The sequence below is a fragment of the Lipotes vexillifer genome, unplaced genomic scaffold (genome assembly GCF_000442215.2).
Source record: "Lipotes vexillifer unplaced genomic scaffold, Lipotes_vexillifer_v1.1 scaffold26, whole genome shotgun sequence".
Taxonomy (NCBI): Eukaryota; Metazoa; Chordata; class Mammalia; order Artiodactyla; family Lipotidae; genus Lipotes; species Lipotes vexillifer.
In genome coordinates, this window is record NW_006797936.1 from 768,688 (window position 1) to 796,495 (window position 27,808).

The following is a 27,808-nucleotide window of genomic DNA, read 5'->3' on the forward strand; positions in this document are numbered from 1 at the left end:
AGAAGCTTCCCATGGCGCTTCCTCGGGCACTTTCATAGCTGAGTGCCTCCAGTGAGACACTTCCAGGGAACAGCTCCCCCTGGCACTGTAGACGATGGATCTCAATCAAGTTGCACCCGTGCTGCACCACAGCAACTTCCTTTGTTATCCAGTGAGCCAAAGCTGCACCCTCTCCAACAAGGTCTGTGTCTCAACCATGGGAGGAGCGTAGGTGGCAGTGGAGCTTTTACTCAGATGCTTGCTCTATCTCAGCGTTCAGGATGATAGCTGCTTCTATATGGCTGTTCCTATAGAGTCTTTATTACCTCTTACTAGCCGATCCCTGGTTACTGCAATCTCCTGGTATAGTTAATACTTCTGTGTTTTAAACTTTCTCTGTTTGAATTACTGTGTTCTTTCCCTCTTCTGATTAGAGCCAGACTGACTATTAATCTCTCCATCTATCTATACCTTCCTATATATCTATGTATCTACTACTCTCCTAACCATCCCATTTTGCTATCTCCCTCCCCCAGGCAAACACTGATCTGCTTTCTGTCACTATAGATTAGAATTCATTTTCTAGAATTTTATATGGGAACCCAAAGATTTTCTCCTATGTTTTCTTCTATAAGTTTTATAATTTTAGGTTGTACATTAGGTCAGTAATCCATTTTAAGTTAATACTTGCATATGGTGCAAGGTATGGGTCCAAGTTCTTTTTCGAATATAGATATCCAGTTGTTCCAGCACCACTTATTAAAAAGATGATTTCTTCACTAAATTGCTCTGTACCCTTGTCAAAAAGCAGTTGTCCATATATTTGTGGGTTTACTTCTGGACTCCCTTCTGTTCTGCCAGTCTATTTGCCCATCCTTACACCAATGCCGCACTGAATTAATATAGCTCTATAATAAGCCTTGAAATCAGGTCATATTAATCCTCCAACTTGGATCTTATTTTTCAGATTTGTTTTGATTATTGTAAGCATTGTGGATTCTCATACGAATTTTAGAATCCCCTGGAAATTTCTACTCAAAAAAAAGCATACTGAGATTTTGATTGAGATTATGTTGAGTTTATAAATCAATTTAAGGAGAATTGGCAGCTTCACAATATTGAGTTTTCCAACCCATGAACAAGGTATACCTCTCCATTTGTTATTGAGACTTCTTTAATTGCCCTCAGCAGTGTTTTATAATTTTTGGTGTACAGGTTTGCATATCTTTTGTCAAGTTTATTTCTAAATATTCCATATGTTTATGCTGTTGTAATGGCATTGAATTTTATTTTGATCATTGTGAGTATATAGAAATATAATGGATTTTTATAAACTGAACTTGTGTTTTGCAACCTAAGTCCACTTATTCTAGTAGCATTTTTATAAATTCTGTCAATCTTCCTCCATAGATAATAATGTCATCTGTGACAGTTTTACCTCTACCTTTTCAATCTGTCTCTTCTTTTCTTGCCTTATTGGAATGGCTAGAACTTCCTATACAATAATGAATAGAAATGGTGAGAACAAACATCCTTGTCTTGTTCTTGATTTGGGGGGAAAAGCATTGAATCTTTCATCATTAAGTATGATGTTAGCTGAAGGTTTTTCATAGATAAACTTTATCAGGTTGAGAAAATTCCCTTCAATTCCTTATTCGCTGAGAGTTTTCATCAGGAACAGAGATGTTGGAGTTTGTCAAATGCTTTTATAGCATCTATTGAGGTGATCATATGGTTTCTCTTTTTTAGTCTATTACTACGTAGTTATATTACTTGATTTTCAAATGTTAAACCAATCTTTCATTCTGGGGATAAACCTCACTTGGTCATAATGCATTTTTTTAATGTTTTTCTATTTTTTGTCTCAAAAAGGCAGGAATTGAAACTCATGGGAAGAAAATGAAAAGCCAGGAAAATATGGTGTTTCCTTCTTAATTCCTTAGTCAGTTTTAAATTAGTCAGTCAGTAATTTGAGCATTGGGGAAGATTATAACCTATGTTTGCTTCTCATTACTTCTCAGTATAATTTCTAACACAAGCCTTTTTGTGCAATTTCTAAGATGTGGTTAATGGAATTATTTTTAATATGCCGTCTGCTGGTCTTTTAATTTTAGCACTAGTAACAGAGACTAAGATTTGGTAAAATATATAACAACAACCTTATAGAACTTATATCTTACTTGGTAACTTCTCTCCAACAGAAATAATGCTCAAAGTAGTTTTTCCTCATTAATTATTTTCTAGGAATAGATGATTGTATACTTTCTCAGAACCTTGTCTTCATTTCCAACTTTTACATTGTACCTGACATTTCATAATTACCATGAACAATTGAATTCATGTATAAGCTTCAACTGTATTCTGATATAAGCTTCAACTCTAACTAGCAAGGAATTTTTGTCGAAAGGGAAGTTTCAATTCCATCCTAAATATTCTCCTGTATTATTTGGACACCACTTCTGGGCAGTCATTTTACCTGTGGCTGCCACAAATCAGGACATCATTTTTATGTGCTGCATAAAAGAGGTAGTTCTAGATGATACGTTTAAAAGTATGGATATATATCTATTATATATAGTTTTGCTCTGTACTATTATTTATAGAAAAATACAAATAGAACATATAATGAGTGGGGAAGGGTGAGTGCCTTCTATGTAAGTCTTTTGTTGTTGTTGTTTATTCAATTGAAGGGACATTTAAGGAATGCCAACTCAACACAGGGTTCTTAATAGTATTTCTTAATTTGTTATCCTCCAAAATGATGGTATTTTATCATTTCATTCGATGGGTCTATTTTAACAGAGAGATGGCTACTCTTAGATTAGTCATATGATGGATGATAATGTAATTTGTTTCATTCAAGTAGGGAGAGATTTTGCATTTCTAGGAATCCCATTATCCTGAAAACTTTACCCAATTTTCTTCTTTTCATGAAATTACCTCCTTAGCTTAATTACAAGTGCAGTGTTTTCCCACAAGCAATATAATATCTACTTATCCTAAACACCCCAAAGTCAAGAAAAGTTAGTGTTAATAAAATTGACTCGTTCAGTTCAGATCAAAAGCAGCATTACAGCTTACTGGTTAATCAGTGTAAATTTTGCTAATGCCACAAGGAGTCGAGTCCATTTGTAAAAGAACACGTGTGCAACCTATTTCATGAAATTGTATTTTCTACACAATGTTAATTTGACCTCGCTAATCAGATAGTTTTGTGAGACAAAAAAGAATACTTCATTAAAATATTCTAATTGTTTTATGTGAGATGTGTCCAGATAAGGAAGGAGATGTGTACAGTATTACACAGAAACATTTGTTGACATAGAAAACTGCCTGAGCTGTTTGTGTTGAAAGCTGATCAGCTAGTGCTTACAGCAAATGCATAGAGTTCATCCTAAGGAAAATCAGGACAACAGTGATCAAAAGAACAAGTCTACACTCTTCACCAAATTTAATTCTTGAAAACTGCTTCTAAGCTGACAGCAGTATTTCTCCACAGGGGGAATATGTTATTGTGGTTCCATTTCCTGATCAAATGAATATAAATTAAAAATATAATCAGTATTATATCAAAATAGCAAAGATACAACAAATATAAATTTTGATCAGATCAGATAGGAAGATGATGCTGCCCTTTGTATAAAAGAGAACAAATGAACTAATTATGAATCCCTCAAGGAAGTTAAAAATTATACCTCCCAGTACCAAACAATACCACTGTACTATGTGGTAACTAACCTAAAGTAGGATACTGGCTAAAACAAACTTTAGTTAAAATTTTACTAAAATTTCTTTGGCTTAAAATTTAGGAGGACATCTGAGGGATTTTGTGACCTTTTCAACTCTCCTAAAGCTATCCATAGACGTCTGCGCATCTCCCTTCTTTTTCCTAATGTATTTTTCCCTCTACTAAACAAAAGTTTTCATACATAATTATTTTGTCAACCTCAAAATCAGAATCGTTGGTCTCAATATAACGAGCCACTGTTGACAGCTCTGAGAGTGGTTTACACTTCACTGGGAGGCCGTAAAAAAAAATCACCAGGTCATTGACACAAACATTTATTTTTCTTTTTCTTCAGAGCTTTGAAAGTTCTCTTAGGAATTGCAAAGATAAGAGGTATCCCAGAGCACAAGTCTGTCAATTTTAAGTGAATGGATAAAGGGTGGCAAAAACTGAGGTTTTAATTAAGCCTGAATTGAGGAGGATATTCAAAGCCACAAAAAGGAGTCTTGTGACATACCCTTAGTCCTTAGGTAACTTGGGCCAAAAGTATTCTTCTTTTCCTTTGCATTTGGTCCCACATACTAGTCCTTCAAAGCTTTCTAAGGAGAGGCAAAAAAAGTCAGGTCAACCTTTGGGGAAGCTACATTAACTTTTCAAGACCAGCACCTGCATATTTCATGCAGCTGAACAAAGTCTAGTGAAGGGCCAGCATAAAATCAGCTGTGCCCACGTGGTGCCAGGAGTAGCTGTGGAGAGGAATGTCAGTGTAGGATTCTGCAGGGCCCAAGAGAGCCTAGGAAACTAGGACCAGTTCTGCAAAACCCCAAAACTGAATAGATTTGGAGAAGATACAAAGAGCAAGATGGCTGCTGGGGACCTGGACTTGGGGGTCAAGCACCACTGATTTAAACACATACTGATGCTCAGAAAAGGAGATAATGAGTGTGGATTTGTCTCTCTGGAGACGCAACTTTAACCTATAATTAGTCAACAGAAGTGAAATGTCTGTTGGGAAATCTGAATGCACATATTCCCCTAGCTGTTAGTATTTTTTCCTTCACCACACAGTCTAGGTATCAGAGGAACTGAGTTCAATTCCAAACTCTGTCACTTGCTTGTCACAGGATTTTTATAACTTATAAAATCTCTATGGTTTAAACACTTTTAAAATGAAAGTCAAATGCTTCTCCCTTTTGGATCTCAGGATCGTTTTAAATATCAAAAGGGATACAGTACGTAGGAGTGCTTTGGAAATTAGAGCGCTAGATAAGATGTTAAGAATATAGTCAATCAACAAGTAATGAATTGCTGACTGTTTTCCAAAGTTAGCTGGACTCTGCAGAGCTGTGGTTCTCAAAGGTCAGCCATTTGCGGTCAGTTTCCATGAGTTTTCCCATATCCTCCTACCACCTATACTATTATTTACTTAGTATTTTTTCCATAAATTAACTCACTTTTTTTTTTCTTTTGTGCCTACTGAAGCCTCATCCTAAAATTAATATTCCTAAATCAGAGGTTGAAGTGCTTCTTATATAATTGCAATATATATTAAATTCATACTTATTAAAATTCTTTATAGTTCTCTATATCGTGCTTCAGTAAACATTGCTAAAGAAGAGTGCTTTAAAATTCAGGCAAGTAGTTGAGGCTGAACAGAGTCAGAAATGGAAGACATCAAAGGTTTTGGCAATTATTTTATCCTTTTTCAGATATAATCACTCTTCTCGCAAAAGGTACAGTATTGCTTTTTAACTTTAGATGAGTTGGAATTTTATTTTGAAATGCCTTTACAATAACTAAAGTCATCTGGAAGTGTGGTTTCCCAAGAAGAATTTGTATTTGGGGTTTTAAAAACCTGTCTTGGTCCAGCAATTTCTGTTCATCAGGGGAAAGGGCACACTGGGACATGCTGCAGTTCAGAAGGGGAGACTTTTCTGAAATGCCTGTTTATGAAGCCATATTTTAAATTTCTTACACAGCCATAGCTGTAGCTCAGCATGTTAGCATTATGATGTAATTTCAATGATAGAGTCTGAAATAAGGCTATATTGTGTGACTTTTTGGCACAAGCATTCATCCAATAAACTGAGCATTCTAAAAGGGGAAGCAAAGACCATGTAAATCCCTTCAGACCAGAGTGCCTCACTTTTGCTTCCTAGTGTATAAGTACTGCCATCAAGGTTTACTACCACTTTTCAAGCTACCCGGGTCTGCCCCTCTGAAGGCTGTAGGTGGGGAAACTAACGACAACAGGAGGCCCCAGATCTACAGATTTGTTCCCATTTCAGCACTGAATGTAGAGGTTCTAGAATCAGCCTATGTTCCAGAATGCCAAAGTCCGAAGGTAGAATGGGCTGCGTGCAACTGTTCCTAAGCCAGGAGTTCAATAACACATACCAAAATGGTTAGTCAGTAGAGGAAATGCTACAGTAAATACATAGTCTTCTTTACTGATGATATTTTTGGAGCCTTTGATATACCCATAGGCACCAAGATGGGACTCCGTATGCATCAGTCCTCAAACTGATTTTACCACATAATCTTTTTTTTTTTAGGGAGTATCTGAGGAGACTAGTGTCCCAGGGGAGCACTGCTCTAAAAACATAACATTGCTATTTGTGGATAATATAAATGTAATGCAATATAATATAGGAGGTTACCTTTTCATCTATTTTTAAAGTATGTTTCTTTTGTGCTTTGGAATTGCCCTAGATAAATATGTTTTAAACTTTTGTTAAGTCTCTGCTTATTCAGCTTAGTAACCTCTTTGTGGCTTCTGAATAATGTAAGAACTTGATACATTATTTAGAAATCTCAGTAGCTGCAGTAAATGAAGTAGATATTACACTTAATTGAGACTACAAATACTGCAGAGGTTGCCAATCTCACATGGCATCAGACCTTACTGAGTTTTCATGCCAGCTTAAAAAAAAAAAAGAAAGAAAGAAAAAGAATTCACTTTCAAGAGTTAGAGAAAACACTTTGCCAGTTGCTAGTGACCCTGGATGTGACTTAGTTTATAGAAAGGCACAGATTAATTCTTTTCAATCCAAATGCTCTGACTCTTAGCTAGCACTTTAATTTTAAACAAATCCTATTCTCCATCTTGTCTGGGAGACCTTACCTACAAAGTGATAAAGCCTGTAATGACTGTCTGGCGTGATGTCAACTTTAGAAGCATATACTGTATATGTTTTGGAACTAAATATTTCTTCTTCCCATTGACTCTTGACCCCCTTAGAACAGCTGTCGCCTTCTTCAAACGCTTTCACTAAGTAAAAAGTCAATTGGCTGTAAGTGGTGATGAAGAAATGTCATGTGATTAATACTACAGTTTAGGCTGCTGTGATTAGTCACGGAAAAAACAGTTAAACTTCCTCCCCAAGAAACATGGTACGTTAACAGCAAAATGGCCTGCCTGAGCCTGATAGGAAGAAATAGTTGGGCATGTTAAAAGCTGCCTATTGATTTGTGCCCTGACTGAAAGCCAGGCGTTGATGTAAATGAAAATGTGTCAAGAGTTGATATCGATTTTTTTAAAAATCAGACCATCTCTGGGGAAATACTGCTAGCCATACTACTGCTCTTGTCTATGAGTGAAATAAGGTTCCTTTCCACAAGACTACACATGTCCAGACATCAAATTTTCCTCTTTAACTGAGGTGTGGTAGGATGCTGGTCCATCATCTGCAATCTCTGCTCAAAAAAATGGCCCAGAGTCCCTATATCCAGGAATAAAATGAAAAAGAGAATTTTAAGTTTAAGAGGGACTTGTATGTGGGAAAGGATGTGGATCCATGCCACCTACCTACCAACTGGCCTGTTGTTTATGGATCAGAGCACACACATACACTTAAGCTAGAAATTTCCAGCCCATGTGTTCCAAGATAAATCATTTCAGAAGGATGTTTATTTTTGGAAAATCCTATTCAAAGGTAACCATAATGTAAGATAGAAGGTGAAATTTATTAGGATACAAACCACCAAGTTGGGGCCTTTCTTCTCCTTCAGCCTGTAGGAAACTAGCCACATTTTCCCCTCTTAGAAGTAATTTTCTGAGCTGTGCTTTACTCATAGGCCCCAGTGCTTGTAAATATTGATGAACAGTTTAAGAAAAGGCCAAGAATCAAAATAATCATGCAGCTTTTGGTCAAATCTGTGGAGGTTTCAGCTGCCTAGACAAGGCTGCACTTCACGATTCAGCTGGGGTAAGGGATGGATTTTAATATTGGGCACTTAGAATGGAAAATTAGTATGGAAAAGAAGAGGTCGTCACCTGCCAATATATGTGGATTATTTGGAATCAGCTATTGGGATTAGAGAAATTCCTAATAAACTGATAAGGGGAAGGGTCATTCCCTCCATGGTAGCTTAGAGAGCTAAATCCACTTAGCTTGATTCGTTGGCCTTAGGCACAGGCACGTAAAAACTCCACATTGCAAATTGATTAGCTTTTTGTTGATTACTCAATGACCTTTGAGGTATTCTAGATTTCATGATCTATACACTTTGCCCTCGAGATTAAATAAAAAACAATGATCGGAAATAGACCTTAAGGGAATGGGAATTATTATGATGAGATCATTCTATGCTGAATGTCCTGCATTAAAATTTAGGAATGTGTAGCAAAAGCTTGCAGAAGACAGTTAATTACTTTGTAGTAACAAATGAGGTAACAAATGTTCTAAGTAGATGGGACTTTGCAATTTAGGGCCACTGTCTTGAAACAGTTACAATTAATATGTAGCTCTTAAAATAGGTATAGCTTGCTAGAGCTGTAGTTTAACTAACAAACTAAGCTTATGGCTGATCCTCCAGAGTTTCCCTGAGGAGGTTACAAGAGCAGCCCTTCCTGCAGCCTGGAAAACCAGTGCAGACCCAGAGATATTTGCCTACGATGGTTCTAGACCAACTCTTGACTGTTCTGCCTCCTGCCATCCCACGTATTGTTGTCTTGTACTGTTATTTATCTTTGGATATATGTTGATTAAGTATCTCCAAAAGGATAGCAAGCTTAGTAAAGTCAGAGACCATGCATTATAGTTCATTGTGTTATCAGCAATGCATAACTTCATAACTGCTTAAGGAAAAAAACCTATAAATATACATACATACATATATATATATATATATATATATACACACAGATGCATATATATATTATATATAATATATATTTATATATTTAAATGCAGGATGAGCTAGTTATCCCTATGACATTAAATTACTTAGCCACTTTTCACCCTGAAATCAAAAATATACATACCAATAGATTTAAACAGTTATTCATTCTAGGATAAGCTCAAATCAACTCAGAAAATATTATTCAGAATGAAAAATGCTTTTCTTCTCATAGTTGATTCAACTGCTTAACATACACATTCATTAAGTAATTCCTAGAGGCCTTTCTCTCATGCTCAGGCATATAAATATCATTTTCAAGTACGTATACTTAAGACAATGAGATAAAATGATTTGAGAGTAGCCATGAAGTCTTGAATCATGGATAATATTAATTTATCAACCATATGTAATATAATAGCAATAAATCATTATACGTTTGCCTGTGTTTCCAGATTTAGTGGTCACCCAGAATTTTCAAATATGTTGTCTAGAGGTATGCATTTAACAAATTAATTGATCTTCTGATTTTGACTTCACTTACCAAATTGTAGGTTTTTGTGTGGTTGTTTTGTAAGTTTCTAGGAAAAGAAATTAGCAGTTGTGCTAGGAAAAGAAATTGTCACAGCCCAAAACTTCCAGGCTGAGATCATAATAACTTTATTTACTACCTTGAATGTTTTAGTATATTCTTTACTTGCTTAGTAAAAGTCTAAAGTGTATGTTAACATTTAATTCCCATCCTTTCCTTTCACAGCCTGCCCTGCTTTTTCAAGACTAGTGAAAGAGGCATACAAGTAAATGTTGTACACAAGTTATGCATCTGTCTTTTGTTTGTAGGAAAGAAATAGAAAAAAATGCACATATATAAACCTAAAAATAAGAATGAATTATTTGTCAACCCGCAAAATTTTGTCACTACTCTTTTTTGTTCATAGGGGGTAGAGTTAGTTAAAAATCTATACTTAAAATTTTAGCGGGGAATTAAAAGTCTGAAATGGGAAACAGAAAAGAATGAGAAAGCATACTATACTCTGATAAAAAGAAAAAGGAAGGAAACGAGGGAAAATTTTCTTCCCTTTCTCATTCCCCACACCTACCACCCCCTAAAACACTTCTGATTGCTTCAATTCAAAGGATACATATTTTCCAGAGCACAGAATACACTTCAGATATAGTTCTATGTGGAATTTTCAGATATTCATGCTACAACATTTGACAAGAATAGAAACAAATGAGAAATAACATAATGCAGTGCTCATAATTTGGACATATCTAAAAGTCTGTGGAAACAAACACCAATCACAATATATTGTATAAAGAATGCTAAATATCCAATTTTTCCTTTCTTAGTAATAATGCTTTGTGTCATAAATATAATTTAATGTTACTGGGGAAATTTTTTTTTAAATGAGTTTGGCATTTTATACACCTGAGAACAATAAATCAAATATATCCTTATAATAAAAGATACCTTTTCTCTTAAATATATCTATACAGGACCAAGCCTTTCATAGATTTCTTTAACTGGTAATATATTAGAATTCACAACTTAAAATTTTTATTCTGCATATTCTGTTGCATAGAGTTAAACAATCTAATATCCAATTCCATATATATCTATATGTTCTACAGAGGGATATTTATTTCATGTCAGTAAATAATGATCTCCTAGTATGATAGAATAATTCAGGTGATAAAAACATTTTAATATTTTCACTTTGTGTTACTCAGCAAGAAAAGTAATCAGGAAACTAGATGAAGTGCTTTTTTCCCCTTTTACTACACCAAAGAAATTGAGTTCAGCGAAGCATATTATGCATTTCTCTGTCAGGTGCATATTTACATTTGCATTTCTAAATTATTTACCATAAATATATTTTTAATTCTAGCAAACCTTAAAATAATAAAGTTCCATTTTCAGCCTTTATACAAACATGCAAATGTTAATGTTGCTAAGGAATATACTTTAAGTTACAGAGCATTTTTATTCGTTATTCTATTACCCCTTCTATGATATTCAGGTCTCCCAACAATTTTGGAATATTAGGGAGCCCCCTAGTGGCACCTGCATTTCTAATAAATTTCCAAACTCAAGAATAAAGTTAGTTTAGTTTTGTTTTTTTTTTACTAATTACTTGGACCAGTTTTGATACTTACACATATTTTGCTGACTTTTTTCCCAGTTTTTAAACACAGTAGACTTCCTTTCATGTCCCACAAATGTTGGGTATGTTTCTGGAATCAAAAATATATTCATACTAATTCTCATCTCCAGTTATTCAAATGCCCAATTGCTACAATCTCTTTTCATTCTTTCTCATCTTGTGACCTTTCCAGTCATCTCAGAAACCATTTGGAGATTGACTATGAAGAAACATTTTCATCGGAAACAAAATTTCTGTATTAAATTGTAAAAACACATCTACCCAAATAGATGTTAGTTTTAATATTATTGTAGTACAGAGGCATATCTTTATTATACTTCCATCTAGCCAAAGGAAGATGTACGCAATGATACCTAGACTGCATTATCATTGGGCCAACTAGACAAAACTTTTAGAACTTACTTTTAATTATGGTGAAGATTTGATGATGGGCTGAAGTATGATGTCCCCTTGGGTCAAGTGAGTAATTAGCAGTAGTTCTGATGCTTTTCCAACCAGATCCCCACAAAGCGTCTACTCTATTCTGGCCTGGAATGATCCTCCTTAATAGGCGAGCAAAGGCTTCCTGTGGGTTTTAACGCTTCCACAGAATCTTAAAGGTTGAGGTGAAGTCAAAGAAACGATGGGGGAGAGTATTCTTCACAGTGAGAACAACTTCAGCAGGCATGTAGAGATGAAAATAGCATGACTTTGCCTTGGAAACCATATGGTAAAGTGTCAATATCATTGAAACACGGAGTGAATGGTGGGAGCATAGGAGACATATCCAGAGATGTAGCAGGGCCAACCCAGCTATGGAAGTCTTTGGCGGCTATGCCAAGGAGTTTGAATTTACGCTGAACACCAGTGACAAATGTCGTGAGATAGTAAGATTCGTGTTTTAGAGAGTGAGTCTGGAAACAAAGTAGAGGATACATTTGAGAGGGAGTGAGATACAAGTCAGAGTGAAGATTTGGTCCAGGCAGGAAAGGATGAGAGCTGGTAGAGCAGGTTGTAAAAGTGCCTCTGCAGTAAGTGAGGTCATTTCTGAGCCACTGATACCCTGGGTGACAGTGGAATTAACCAAGGTCTGAGCAAAGGCCCTGGCACACCCTGCGTCAGCTCAGCTCCCCATCAATTTTGTCTTTTTGTTTATTTACCCCTTGTCCTTGGCCATACTACTGCCTCCCTCCCTCTCTCTCTGAAAGTGAGCTCACATGAGCATCTCATAGCCTTCAGCCTTGAAGAAAGACATGGGTTGTGTGGTCAAATTTCACTACTTTGGACGGTGCAAAGCATGGAAGAGACGAACTCACGGAACGTGCAGAATGATTAGATGTTAGATGTTGGGCATAAGGGTTGGGGGAAGCCCAGAATGACTCCTAGGCCTCTGGTATGGTAACTGGGAATATGGAAGCACTAATCACTGGTTTGTAGAACCAGTAAGAGAGAAGGAGCAAAGTGAACTAGTTTTCTAGGCTGTGTAACAAACTCCTGCAAACTTTAGCAGCCTCAAACAGCACACATGTATGATCTCATCATTCCTTTGCGTCAGGAGCCTGGGCACAGCTTAGCTGGTTTCTTCCCCTCACGGCCCCATAAGGTTGCAACCAAGGTGTCAGCCAGAGCTTGGTTCTCATCTGGAGGCCCAACTAGGGAAGGATGTGTTTCCTTGCTTGTGCAGCTGTGGATTGCACTCACTTTCTCTCAGCAGAGAGTCCATAGCAGCTTCCTTCTTCAAAGCCAGCAAAGCCCGCTAGCAAGACAGAGTCTTATATAATGTAACAAAACCACAGGAGTGATACCCCATCACCTCTGCCATATTCTAGGGGTTAGAAGCAAGTCATAGGTCTTACCCATGCTCAAGGGGAGGGGCTTATCCAAAGGCATGAACATCAGGTCCCAGGGACCATGGGTGATACCCTAACTGTCCATCACGTGAGCCTTTTAATAAGATTTTAAAATGTGAAACTTCTGGGTATCTTTACTTCCAACTGTCAACTCAAGGAAATTCCATTATATACCGTAACTTGGACCATTATTACACTAACTTAGGATTATTAGGATATTTATCCTGAAAATATCTACCATAGAGAGAGAGAGGAAAAGCTCAATTCTTTCTGATCTTCAACATCCATTCAAGAAAGGTTACAATATACATTTTAAATAAAAATTTGTTCTTCAGACACAAATTTTTATTTGAGAAATCTCAGTTCATCATTTCAAAATTATAAAAGAGCAATATCTAAGAATACTTCTTACTAAATGAGATTATAAAAACATTGGGTTGTTGCTGGTTGCAACACTGTCCACTATGAGGTTTGATTTGACATGAATATTTAGTGAAATATTGGAACTGACTTTAAATCCTTTCCTTGGGCACCTGTTCTTGAACACTACCACCCCCCAAAAAACAAGAATTTTTGAGAACTGGAGACAACCTAAAATGTCACATATTATATCCGGTCTTTCTTCCAAGTCCTAACGGCCTTTTCTTCAAAATACCTGCTGTACTTACCCCTTTTCCTCCATTCACACAACTTGTACTTCTAGGGCAAGCTGTCAGTGCCTCAGGTCTGGATAAATCAGCATCAGCCCCCTACCTGGTGTCCTTATTCTAATATTTCCTCCCCACTCTGTCAGTCCTATTCCAGATTGAAGTTTTCTTCTACATAAACAGCTTTTAACAAACAGTTTATTTTTTCAGTCATTTGTGCTGCTGTTCCATTTCCTATGCTACCATCTGTACACACCCATGTCTGGCTTTTTACAAGATCTATCGTCTCATATATATTTCATTCAATCTCACTTCCATTTTAGTACAAACCATCTTTTCTCTCTCCAATAATTCCGTCCTGGTTCCTACACAAGGCAAGCTTGTGTCTGTTTCCTTATCTCTGTTCATATTGTACTTGGGTTGTCCATGCCCCTGTCATCATCATAAATGCCCTAAGTCACAATGAATAGATATTGGAGGATGGAGAACCCAGGTAAAGAATGAGGGGAAAGCCAGATTCTATGTATATGACAGAAAAGGAGAACAACAAGACAAGTCTATAACAGGACTCAGAAGGTAGCAGAGGAGGCGGAGACAGAAGGCTGGAAGAAGGTGGGTATAATGAGCACTAAGGTCATCACATCCTAGAAGTCAAAACCAATCCCTAGAGCCAAGCTAGGTTGCTTAGCCTGGACAAATGTAAGTATCAAGGGTTGAGATAAGCAGAGATGGGCAGACAGAAAGCATCCAAGAAAACAAAATCCCAGAGGACAAGAGAGGTCATGTGTGAGGATCTTCTCAGGCATTATAGGGATGGGCGGGTGATCAAAAAGAGCAGACAGGTGCATATTCATCTGCTTGATGAGAGAACAGCTTGATAAGAGGGAGTACTCTGCCTGAGACCCCGGTTTTCCCATGACATAGTGTACTTTTAATCTAGGCAGCTAGGTGCATGTGGAGGATCATGGTCTTTAAAGCCAGTCAGTCTTGGTTTCAAATTCCTCTTCCACCATTTGTTGGCTGTGTGACTTTGGACCACTTATTGACCTTCCCCAAGCCTCAGTTCACTTATCTGTAAAATGTGGATAATCGTATCAATCTCATGGTGTTATAAGGATTAAATATGATTACATATATATGAAATGCCTGACATCTAGCAAGTATACACATACTTATTGATTTTTACCGTTATTTTTATTTTTCCATCTGCCAAAACCAGAATGGCTACCCAGTTGTCCCTGAGAGCTGCATGACCTTCTCTAAGCTCTTGTGATCTGTAGAGTCTGCCTCATTCTTTGTTGTGCTGTGGGTTTGCAAAGTTTCAGTCGATGTAAGCTAATTTCTCCAATGATGTTATGAACGACTTCGGGAAAGTCTTCCCAATGCTGAGTTCATCACAAACTCAGCTGGCACTTGCTATTACAATGCATTTCATGGCCCCACTTCATTCATTCCTTCAACAAATATTTCTTGAGCACCCACTGGCTGGGAGGCTTGGGGATGCAAAAACAAAGAATAACAGCTTGGCTTCCTGGAGCGAGGCGTGGATGATACCACTCAAATGAAAGCATGTGAATCTTAAAACTGGAAGGACCTAAGAGATTATCTGGCCAGCTCTTTAATTTTATAAAGGTGTGATTGAGGATCTAAGAGATGACTCCGGCTTTTAATTTCTTCATCACTGATTTTTTTTTTTTTTTTTTTTTGGCCTACTAAATCATGTCATTTTGAAAAACAAAGAGAAAAGTCTAGGGTGTTTTTAACTGAGCAAGAGTTTGGAACTGAATGGTTTTACCATCTGCCATGTCATTGTGAAACTGAGCCCACTCCTCTCAGAGAATGTTGCCCCAAACGTGCATGGCATAACCTCCTGCAAGTCTTTACCAGAAAACTGACAAGAGTTCTCTCTGGTGGCTGTGCTCTGGTCTCATTGCTTCTTCCCCAGCATGAAAAAAAAAAAAAAAATCTGTCATAGAAACAGAGGTAATTCAGGCAGAATGCAAAGATGCTTTCTACTTTCTTTGCCAGGGAAGGCCAAGATGATGGTTTCCTCTGATGGTTATTCCAGACCATTGCTTTGTACACTTGAAAAGACACATCTAAGCATTTATATAGAGAAGTGCATTTGAATCAATAATATGGGACTAGCATCTGAAGACTCAGTGGCTTTAATCAAACTCTTTGCTCAATACCCTTCAATACTTGATCCACAAACTTGTCTCCAGATTCGAAGGCCAAGGTGAAGAGTAACATCCCTAGTTCAGGGGGGCTAATGAGACATTTATTAATGTCTACAAGAAATAAATGAGACATTTATGAATCCTACAAGAAAATCTTAATTAGACACTGCAGCACTGTTTGTTTCATTGTTAAAAACTACCCAGTCCCAGAAGAACTGAAGAATAAGTGAAGACTAACATAGAAAGTAGTGTTATAATCAGGCCCCCTGATATGAAAGTGATACACACACACACACACACACACACACACACACACACACACACGGAAAGTATTTGTCACTTATTTCTCCTAAATAATTCAGTATTAGCACTTACAATGAAAGTTTGATATAAAGATTCTTGAAATAGCTAGACATGTGGATACTGAAGAAACAGGAGATTATGATTCAACAAAATTCCACTAAGAAGGCAATTTTGTTGTGAGTTTTAGCTGCAGCAGTGTTAGTTCCGTCCAAGTTAATTAGCAAGATGACTTCATTATGATTTTCTTCTTGTTCATGTAATAGGTTCTTTCTGTTAAGAAACACTACTTTTTAACACAAGGATTTCATAATGCAAGTCCACATATTTTGGAACTGCTTCCTTTTATTTCATTGGCACTTTTTTCAGTCTACCCATCACACCCAAAAGGGAAGCGGGGGCGATGGGAGGAGCAGGGCGGTAACATAAAGGGATGGTAGACATTTACTGAAGCTTCCTAAAGCTAAGAGGGTGGCATACCCACAATGATATGCATGGCCAACAGGCTTTCCAGTAATATTTGATGTTCTAAATTTTGTTTTCAAATTTTAAATTTAGTAGGTTCAAGATAAGAGCAGAGAGGAAGAAAAGAGAGGGAGAGAACTTTGGGGACATTCATTTACAGCTTCAGAAAAATTCCCCTTGCTAAAATAAGAGGTGGGAAAAATACTGCTGGCATTTTACATAATATTAGTTACAAAGTATGCTAATAAACCAGGTTGTCAAATTGTGTCAGTCCCATCTAAATAACAAGCAAATTGCCTTATACAGATGGAAAATGTGTGAGATGAATAGATCTCCTGTGTAAACTCCCTCAACTAAGATTTATGAATTTTGTTCTACTTATCTAGCCTATTTAATATCATACCCTGCATTCTTTTCAACTTCTTTTAAAAAAAAATCATTAAGCCTAAACCTCATTTCAAAATCTTCAAGCTTTCATAAGTCCCCTAGTCTTTAGCAGGGGGTGGGGGGAATCCACCTGTACAGAGTTCCCAAGAAAATGTCAATTGCTGTCTCTTCATCACTGGAGTTTCAGAAATGCAGCAACAGTACACCCCATATGAAGTTTTGGGGAGCCATTTAGCAATGGTTCTAGTTGTTGTTATATTAGATAAAACTATTGAAAACAGAAAAGCTATTTTCCTTCCACACATACTAAACCCCAAAAATTGTGTTTTGAAGAGAATATTCTGAAAAATAAGAAATTAGCTGGTGATTTTTTTTTTTTTTTTTTTTCAGCCAGGGTAGTGTTTATTGCCTTTCCCTTGGGCTAAGCCAGCACGAAGTCCTTCTGGAGACTCAAGCCCCACAGCAGCAATGGGAGGCGAGAGGGGCTGAGCCGACAGGAAGCCCTGCTCCGACGTCTGGGTCAGGGAGTGATGGCCCTTGTACCTTGGTCCTCTTGAGGCTTCAAGGGCCTGCTTTGCCGTCACCACGGCGCTGAGGGGAAGCCTGTGCTGACTGGAGAAATCTCAGGCTCACAGGGTCCAGTAGGCGTAGATGAGGGTCAGAAGGAGAGAGATGGCCACAGACAGCAGCATGCTCTTCCGGTTCTCCTGCCGAAGCAACTGCAGCTCCTTCTCATAGCTGGAGGCTTTGTTCATCAGGCTGCTTTCCTCCTTCTCCAGAGGCCTCCTGGCCTCTGAGCTCAGCTCTGCCCCATGAGGTTGACCGATGGCTTTCTTCTGTCCACTGGCCACAGATAATACCTCTTGCCCCAGCTATAATGAATGTGTACTCTTATTCACAGTGATAATGGGAAATAATGGAGGAAGCAAGTATAGTTATTTGGAAATAATATGGAAGATACATCCACCTCTGACCCTTCTTAGCTGTATGATGTTTGACCAGTCTTAGTTCACTTCCTGAGTATCACATTTCTAAGTGGAGGTGCTCATAATACCTAGTAACTTTGCTTTGAGGATTTTATGATGTAATATATGTGGGAGAAATGCTCTGTAAAATATCAAGCAACAGATAAGTGTACAGAAGGGACCAGAACAAGAAAGAATGGGGTAATCAATGAAATCCATCACTGCTATTTTGAAAGTTACCGAAAGCACATACTCTTCTGCCCGGATAAAGGGCAGCAAGATAAATAAACCCTAACCAAATTGGAGGGGGTCACCTGAACAGGAGGGGAAGTGTAATTTACTCTTGTATAACCACGTATGCCTAGATGGCATTGCCAGAAAAACTGTTGAATGAATAACGCCAAAGTTGGCTAATAAGAATATTTTAAACATTGCTTCCCAACTTTCCTTCCCCTTTCTACATGGCAGAGTGAAAATCTTACTACTCTGCGAATCAGGAGATATGTCGTCTAGTTTCAGTTCCCGAGGTGTGCACTGTTATTCATTCATTCATTCATTGGACCAGTGTTTATTGACCTGAGTGTCAGGTCCTGTACTGAGCACAAAAGATACAGCAGTATACTTCGCACATCCCTAGCATGAATCACTCAAATTCTCCATCTAGAACTCCTGCATCTGTAAGAAGGGAGAAATGGGCATAATGCTCTCTCCAGTCCCTTTCAGTTCTAATGTGTTTTTTTTCCTCTCTGCAGATTTTCATCCTATATTCTCCTCCAAAGACTCAGGGAGTCTTCATGCTGATCTTTCCTATTCATTAAATTATAAAATAATATTTATGAATATGTATATAGAGACATTACAGTGTCTATAATGTATACACATATGCACGTCTATAACTTATTTCCTAAATAGCATTCCTCCATTCATTTATGCATCACACCTTGAGAGTCTTTGAAGGGAGTCACTTCACTATTTGTGGTGGCATGTGCAGATATATTAAACAGTCCTTACCCTCTAAGTACTTTGTAATAGAAGAGACAAAAGATATTCACAAATAATTACATGTCAGAATCCTTTCTTTAGAAAAAAAAAATCCTTTCACTTGATGGGATCAGAAAAGATTTCTTGTAGGTAGTGGTGCTAAAATGAGCCTGGAAGAAGGGATAGGATTTTGAAGCAAAGTGGAAGAAGAGAAGGTCATACAAGAAAGAGTCTGGGGCTTCCCTGGTGGCGCAGTTGTTGAGAGTCCGCCTGCCAGCGCAGGGAACACGGGTTCATGCCCCGGTCCGGGAAGATCCCACATGCCGCGGAGCGGCTGGGCCCGTGGGCCATGGCCACTGAGCCTGCGCGTCTGGAGCCTGTGCTCCGCAACGGGAGAGGCCACAACAGTGAGGGGCCCGTGTACCGCAAAAAAAAAAAAAAAAAAAAGAAATAGTCTGGGCAGAGGAAAAGACTAAGAACAGGATATCTGAAAAAGTACTAACCATATGGACATTTCATGTGTGAGACATGAAAGATGAGGCTGTTAAAGGAGATTGAGGTCAAGTGTGAATCACGATGCCAAATGCAGGTGCTGGGACTTTATGCTTTTGGCTAGCACTGTCTATAGCGTATAATGCAAGCCATATACATAATTTTAAGACTTAAGTGGCTTCATTTAAAAAGGTAAAAAGAAACAAGTGAATTAATTTTAGTGATATATTTTCTTTTACCCAGTGTAGGCAATGTATCATTTCATTTCAACATATAGTCAATATAATCAATACAAAACATTTTAATGAAATATTTTACATTCTTTTTTTTCATACTATGTCTTTAAAATCTGTGGGTATTTAACACTTGCAGCAATGTGCTAATGGCTAGTGACCAGTGGCTACAGTATTGGACCAAGCAACTCTAGGCTATGGACAGACATTGCTGGGTTTTGAGGTAGAGAGTGGTTCAGTGAAAACAATTTTTAGACAGCTGAATGACGTTTTAGTATGTAGACATGTGTCAGATTGTGAGCATATTATGGTCACAGGAAGGATATTATGGACACAAGACAGGGAGACGATGTTGTGGAAATAACCTGGCTTTGAAATAATTGAGGATGGACTGTGGTGGTTGACTCATGTATTATAGAAATTTGGGAGAAATGCCAAGTCTGCACAATCCAATTGAAGGAGAAAGTAATGAGCAATATGCCAATTCACATAGTTAAAGGAAAAGGAGAACAGTTTGTTGTATCACCTGATCATCTTGCTTATCTCACTAGATTGGAACCTCAGTTCCACAGACGTCTACTAATGAACTGTGCCAGGCTTTGGGGAGTTTATAAATATATATATATATATATATATATATATATAAATGTTTATAAATGTATTGATATGAACAGTTGTTCTTAATGTAACTTAACAACATCATGGGCAAAGCAGGCATTTACACAACAGAGAGCAAAACCTGATTTTGAACACTTTGGAAACACAGAAGAGGGAATATACAATTCTGCCTGGAAGAATCTAGAAAAGGTTCTTGGGGGAAGTGAGCTCAGAGCTGAATATTGAAGAATAAGGACAATTTCTACAAGTGGACATAAAGAAAGGACATCATGAGTAGAAGGAAAGGCATGAAGGAAATTAGCAAAGTATCTGGCATATTTTGGAAACTAAATATTTGCCAAATTTAGGGTCTGTATGGACATATCATATGAAAGGAAGCTGGAAAGGTGATTAAGGAGAAATCGGGGTGAGGGAATGTCAAGAGCTAGTTAAATGAACAGTGTTCCACTTTGCTGCAGAGGCCTGGAGCATCATCAGGGAAAGAAGCCCACTTCCAGAGGTGGGTGTCGGGGAACATGGCTTTAGCTTGAGAAAAAGATGCAGAGGGGTCGGCTTCCGAGAGAGTAATATGAAGACAGTAGTTTGTACATTATACCTCGGAGTACTGACTTAGTGTCGGATACAATGATCTGCCTCTTCACTGAAAAGTATCTGACATTTCACTAAACTGACCTTTTCTTGCCAATAGCAAACTCAATTGCATCATCCTCTCTGTTCAAAGTTTGAGCATAGAGCTGGCATTGTCAGGGGTACAATGTGTCTCTTGAAGGCAAGCCTTCCCTGTTTGGTACCCAGTATTCTAAGAGAAGAAAGAAATCACTCCTGCTTTTTTGTTTTCTTTAAGCTACAGATGATGGGGAAATATGTCTGTATTGGTCTTCTAATGCTGCATAACAAATGACTTGCCAGCATCCCAACTTAATACCGATTTATTAACTCACAGTTCTGTAGGTCAGAAGTCCAGGTGGGCTCAACAGGATTCTCTCTGGAGAATCTTACAAGGCTGAAATCAAGCCATCAGTTTGACTGGGCTCTTATCTAGAGAGTCTGGGGAAGGATCTACTTCCAAGTTCATTCGTGGTTGACAGAATCTAGTTCCTTGTGGTTGTAGGAATGAGGTCCCTGTGTTCTTTCTGGTTGCTGGCAACTCACTTCCCAGAAGTTGCTCTCCAAGTCCTTGTACCTTAAGCTCTCAACAGCACATCAAATCCTCTCTTCCTTGGAATCTCTCTAACCATCCCTTTTGCTACTAGCTGGAGAAAACTCCCTGCTTTTAAAGAGCTCCTCTGATCAGATTAGGCCCACCTGGGTGATCTCCTTATTTTTAGGTCAACTGTTTAGCAACCTTAATTACAATCTGCAAAATCATTTTGCTCTGTAACAACATAATCACAGGAGGAACACCAGGGGCAAAAAAAAAAAAAAGCATTTTGCTCTGTAACATAACATAATCACAGGAGGAACACCTCCATTTCATGGAGGAAATGAAGAATTCTTCCCCACCTACTGTGCCCTTACTATATCATATCAGAATACATTTCAAATGGAACCATTTCATTTTTTCCTTGTAAATTGAAATAAGCCACTATACAAGATGAAACAAAGACACAAAACATCTTTGTCTATAAAAGGACAGATTTCGTCCTTGCTGAGTGACTGATTAAACAGATGGGCAAGAAATTTATATGAGTCTAAGGGGAAAGGAATAAAATAAAAGAGACTTTCATTTCTGGCAGTGTGGTCAAATAAGTACCCTGTATCACACTCACTATTGAAATAACTAAAATGTATGGTGAAGTAACTAAACTATATGTCCAACTCTATAAGTATATAACTATATCTATGAGGCTACTTGAAAGGAGGGAATCAGTGGAGCCCAAAAATGAAATAGAATGAGGAATGATTAGTAAGTTCTCAGGAGAATATTACTCCGAGAATTTCTGCCAAACCCTAGAATCCTTTAGCTTGCACTTTGATGGTTATGTGGGCTTAGCTTTGAGAAAAAGCACGGGAGCTGGTCAGTGCAAGGAATCTAATAAGAGACACTCATAAAAATAGTATTCTAGAAGACTATACTGTTATTGTAAGAATGAATTAGAAATAAACCCTAATATTCCACAAGGAAATCAATTTTGGCACAGAGTGAGAAGAAAATTCCCCGAGGATTCATAATCACAAATAGGTCCTCCCTTGAGTTTGGTGTTCTAATTCATGCTGCAGATGTGGTCCAAAAAACCTCAAGCATTATCCCAGAGGATCATGACCTCAGGCAACTGGCAGAAGCAAATCTATAACTCCTTTGAAAGACTCAACTTAAACCCAGGCTTCCTGCTAAATGGGAAGGAAATCTAAAAAAGAGTGGATATATGTACACGTATAACTGATTCACTTTGCTGTACAGCAGAAACTAACACAACATTGTAAATCAACTATACTCCAATAAAAAAAAAGTCGTGCTTGGGCTTCCCTGGTGGCGCAGTGGTTGAGAGTCTGCCTGCTGATGCAGGGGACACGGGTTCGTGCCCCGGTCTGGGAAGATCCCACATGCCGCGGTGCGGCTGGGCCCGTGAGCCATGGCCGCTGAGCCTGCGCATCCAGAACCTGTGCTCCGCAGCGGGAGAGGCCACAACAGTGAGAGGCCCGCTTACTGCAAAAAAAAAAGTCATGCTTTTTACGACATGATCATCTTACTACTCAGTTTATGTTTGAATCAGATAGTGGCTGTTTGTAGTAGAAGACATACAGGGATATGTATTGCATTATTCCTAATAATGGAGAAAACTTGAAAGCAAACTTAGGTGTCTGACAGTTGCACGTGTATTGCATTTTTTTTTTTTTTTTTTTTTTTTTTATATATGTTCAGATCTTGGAATTTTTAACTCATTGTGGGAAAGTTCTTTTTTCAGAAGTGTTGCTCAGGACTCTTTCTTTCCCGGTGATTTATAACTTCTCCACTCCAAACAGGCTGGGTGGCTTGTCTGCTTGACCCCTCAGGCTTCATACACACTATAAGCTTCATCCCCTGTCGGCAGGCGGACTCTCAAGCACTGCGCCACCAGGGAAGCCCATATTGCATATATTTTTAATTGATTTATTAAACTGATTTTATTTAAAAAAAAAAACAAAAAACAGGCTTCCTGGGTTAAATAAAGTTCCTTAGAAAATGAACAACCCAGAATGAAGAATCACAGAACTAACAAGGAAATAAGACACTGTGAGTAAAACAAAAAACCTCAACGGCCTCAGATAATGGAATTTTGGATGATATTGATAAATGCAGATAAATCTAAATAAGCAATGTTTTGTAAAGCAGTAATAACAAAAATAATGCCTAACCTAGGAGGTGCTGAGGAATCACACTAGAATGAATATCCTGACCCGAAATGTACATAGTAGCTGGGAGAAAGTGATAGGAGTTAATGTGCTAAATTTGTAATTGGCATAATGATTGTTATTCTCAGGAATTATTTAATTAACTGGTTTCTGTCCTCTTTTTCTACCCTTGATGAAAGTATTGTCATCCAATCAGGATATTTTTCTGGGAAGAACTGATGATCCAACCAGAGAGAGACAGAAAGGATATTAACACTTGTTAATTACTTTCTTTTCTTCCAAGCGCTATACTTTGACAAAAATCACTTTAGCACTCTTTCAAAACGTATAGCACGCAAGGATTAGATTTGCACTGATGAATGAGTATCTAGTCCTGGTACTAAAATTAATGCCAAATCTTCATAGAAAGAGGATGAATTTTCCCACAAATACTGACAGTCAATACAGCTAGATTCTATTTTGAACTCTGCCAGTCATTAGCTAAGTGGACCTAGGACTGTACCTGGACCAGACATTGGCTTCCTCATTTTGAGAATAGAGAATAAAATAGTTATTGTCTCTCATATCTTTGCTGTTAAACTCCAATGAAACAATGTTTAAGCTAGAGCTTTAAAAACTGCAAAGTGCTACACAAATAGATAGTAGCCTTATGAAAACTTTTTATGATGATTAAGTAGATAATAGGAAATCTTTCTCTAAAGTTTTTAGGTTGTTCTGATACAAATTCACTTAAATTTTATGTTAAATGTGTTGAATTTTCTGAGTCCAACTTTGAGATTTGAACATGGTGCATTCACATTTCTGTGCAATCAGTCTGCTAATGGTTTAATTCTTCACTTTAATGTTAAAATCAGCATCATCTTCAGATTATAAAAGAAATATATAACTTAGTGTTATAGAGGTTAAAGGAGAGGAAAAAGTTGCTGCAGACAGAGGATAATGAAAACTACAATGAAATAAAAGTTAATGATAAAAGTACCACCATACTTTTAATCTATTTGTGGCATTAAGGTATTTTTTTATATACATCATTTCTTTGATCCTCACCAAAAAACAAAGACAAAATTTGTGAGACAGGAAATTAGATTTAAAAGTTGACTTTCTATCTGGTAGTTTATTTTTGCGGTACGCGGGCCTCTCACTGCTGTGGCCTCTCCCGTTGCGGAGCACAGGCTCCGGACGCGCAGGCTCAGCAGCCATGGCTCACAGGCCCAGCCACTCCGCGGCATGTGGATCTTCCCGTGTCCCCTGCATCGGCAGGTGGACTCTCAACCACTGTGCCACCAGGGAAGCCCAATACTATACGTGATTTTAAAATAAATATACTCAGCTATTACTGAATATGACAAGTAGAACTGATATTACTATAAAATTTACCAGCTATGCAAGGCAGAGGGAAGAGCTTATCCAGTTAACTTGAGCTCTTTAACTGCATGAGCCTAAATTACTGGAATGATCTGTTTGGACCACGTATCTTAACTTAATTACCTGTATAATTGTCACCTCTCCAACTCATACTTTTCTATAAACACAAGATTAGAGAAGGAGAGATTCTGCTTCCAAACTTATCAGCAGGATAAATTTACTAAACTCCAGTAACTATTTAATGAAGTGAAAAGAAACTTTAGGAGGGAAAATACATACCCTTCTTCTACAAACATTAGTTACATATACCAATGAGATACGGAGATTAAGACTAATTGGGATTTCATGCCAAAATAAAATTCAGTTCCTGTCTCTTTCCTTAAGACATCATTCTAGTAAAATGAGACCCTGAAACAGAAACAGAATTAACTGATTCCTTTTAAGTTTAGTAACTACAAATGCAAAATGAGTATCCTCCTGCAGAGAGCCAGAGGACTACTCAAGCTAATGCAATAATGGTAGCTGTGAGAAATTATGTATGCACGATTTCAGAAGCTGAATGGAGGAAAGAAATGGAGAACCCATTTGAAAATTTGTAATTTGCTCAAAGCTGCTCCTGCAGTAACTCCCAGGATAAGCCCTCAGCACGGAGCTGTAATAAACTCCACAGTTCTATATAATTTACCAACTTTTTTCTTTTCATGTGTAACATTGACCCTTCATGGTTAACTGAAGAAACAAAGAACTCAATAGCTTCCTTAGCCATTTGATAGAGCAATTATGAGCATCCTGACGGATACATTTTCTGCTTAATCTGCTAACAAGTGGTGTCCATTTTCCTCTTAATGTACACCCGTCTCTTCACATTCGACCTGACACATGCAGAACACCACTTCCCATGCCCTTGTTCTTTTTTTTTTTTTTTTTTTTTTTTTTTTGCGGTAGGTGGCTCTCTCACTGTTGTGGCCTCTCCCGTTGCGGGGCACAGGCTCCGGACGCGCAGGCTCAACGGCCATGGCTAACGGGCCCAGCCGCTCCGCGGCATGTGGGATCTTCCCGGACCGGAGAACGAACCCGCGTCCCCTGCATCGGCAGGCGGACTCTCAACCACTGCGCCACCAGGGAAGCCCTGCCCTTGTTCTTGTAGCCTCTTCATTTGTTTCTTTCTCCTTACAGCTGTCTTATGTGATCATTATAATAGAAGAAAAGAGAATTCTTTGTGACACTTTTCCTCAGCTGCCCTTGGTTAATTTTTTCAGAATGAGATTCCTATGGGCTCCCTGACATCCGGGCAGATAGAAAGCTCATCAGTAGACTCTTTCTTAAGTGTCGGTGTCTTTTCAAAGAAATTTCTTGGCTTTGAATGAGAGAATTGCTTTTCACAATGATAGGCAGTGGAATGTGAGGCAGCCATCTTGAAAGAGTTCCCGACTATTTACAACTGGGGACTTATAAGCACTTAACAATTGAGATTCACCTCAGGCACTAATTTCCCCCCACCACTGCAATTGTCTTTACTTCCTTACACATTAATCTCTCCTTATAAGAACACTCATTTAGTGGTAATCTGATGGAATTCCTTAGTGTAAAAGAAGTTTAAACCCAGAAGGGATTGTTAAACTCATCCCTTCCAAACCCTTTGTTTCTTGGGAGGAAAAATCAGAAGACCAGGGAGGGTAAATGATTCACCCAAAGTCACAGAGCAGGTGAGTAACAAAGTTTGAGCTTCCTGTTTTGTTTTACTTTAAAGGGGGCAGAGAGGCGGGAGTCAGAGGATTTCCCCCACGGATCTATGGTAGGGGATCCCCTCTGCTCAAGTGTGTGTGTGTGTGTGTGTGTGTGTGTGTGTGTGTGTGTGACCACATTATCCTTGAGTGGCGCATGCTCTTTTAGGGATATTGTACTTAGGACTGTAAGGCTTTGTGGATAGCTACCATGCTTCCGAAAGCAGACACCATTCCCAGGGTTGGGTACCCAAGAAAGAGATGGGTCTCAGGAAAGACCACAGAACTTAGAGGGAAAAATGAAGGGGAGTGGAATTCCAGTGCTGTACAAAGATATGAAGGACTGTGTTCCTACGTGATGGGGTTAAGACAGCACCTCTCTTAAAACCAAGCATCTGGAAAAAGGAGGCACCGCTGTGAAGGCCCACAGCCTATACACAAGTAATCCATTCTCTGAAGGCTGGAGGGTCTGGCACCAGGACTGTACACATAATTTGTGGGACCCACTGCAAAATGAAAATGGGCTCCTTGTTCAGAAATTATTAAGAATTTCAAGGCAGTGACAGCAGAGCCTTAAACCAAGCATTCAGCCCTTCTGAACACAGAGCCCCATGCAAATACACAGGTCATGTGGCCAACAGCTTAGCCCTGTCAGGCAGCAAGTTGTTCCCTTGGCAAATTCTGGTCTAAGCATCCCAACAAAGTCTTCACTTGCAGGGGGTTTTGAAGAGAGGAGTCTTTTAAAGGAAGACTAGTGCCTTTTGGAGAGTGGTCTGACTGTGGATACTTGGGTAGGAGGCAAGGACCCTCCACAGGGGAAGTGGATCTTAGGGCCAGGAGATGAGACTCTGAGGTCCAGCAGACCCCACCCTTGTGAGGAGTCTTCCTTCGCTGCCAGTCTAAGAGGATCTGGGCTCTGTGTTTAACGGAAGATGCAGTTTCCTTACACTTTTGACAAGAGTTGACCTTGAATGCTGGAAGACGAAGAGAGTAATGAAGCAGGATCTGTGTCCCTTGTTGCCCACATCATTCCCAGCGTCTGCAGTAAACATGGCAGCACTCAGTAAACATTTGTTGATGAATGGTAACATAGGCAGTTATCTTGAGAACAGAATTTGTTGGAGTCCTTCTGGCCCTGAAAGAAAGATCTGAGATTCTGAAAAAAGAGGTGTCTGTGGTAATAAAAAGAGGAATGCTTTGAAGCACATTAATAATACTGCAATTTAAGAAAACGTTAGGGCTTCCCTGGTGGCGCAGTGCTTGAGAGTCCACCTGCCGATGCAGGAGACGCGGG

At 38.5% G+C, this 27,808-nt stretch overlaps 2 protein-coding genes across 2 annotated transcripts in view; one reads left to right on the plus strand and one right to left on the minus strand.

Moving 5' to 3' along the window:
* HS3ST5 (heparan sulfate-glucosamine 3-sulfotransferase 5) overlaps window positions 1-27,808 on the plus strand; it is a 180,507-nt gene that overhangs the window by 135,696 nt on the left and 17,003 nt on the right. The window lies entirely within an intron of this gene.
* Window positions 17,433-27,566, minus strand: LOC103068967 (coiled-coil domain-containing protein 167-like). Its single transcript, XM_007469982.1, has 2 exons — window positions 27,462-27,566; window positions 17,433-17,675 (listed from the first exon to the last, which is right to left on the minus strand). The coding sequence occupies exons 1-2, from the start codon at window positions 27,564-27,566 to the stop codon at window positions 17,433-17,435; spliced, it is 348 nt and encodes a 115-aa protein (XP_007470044.1).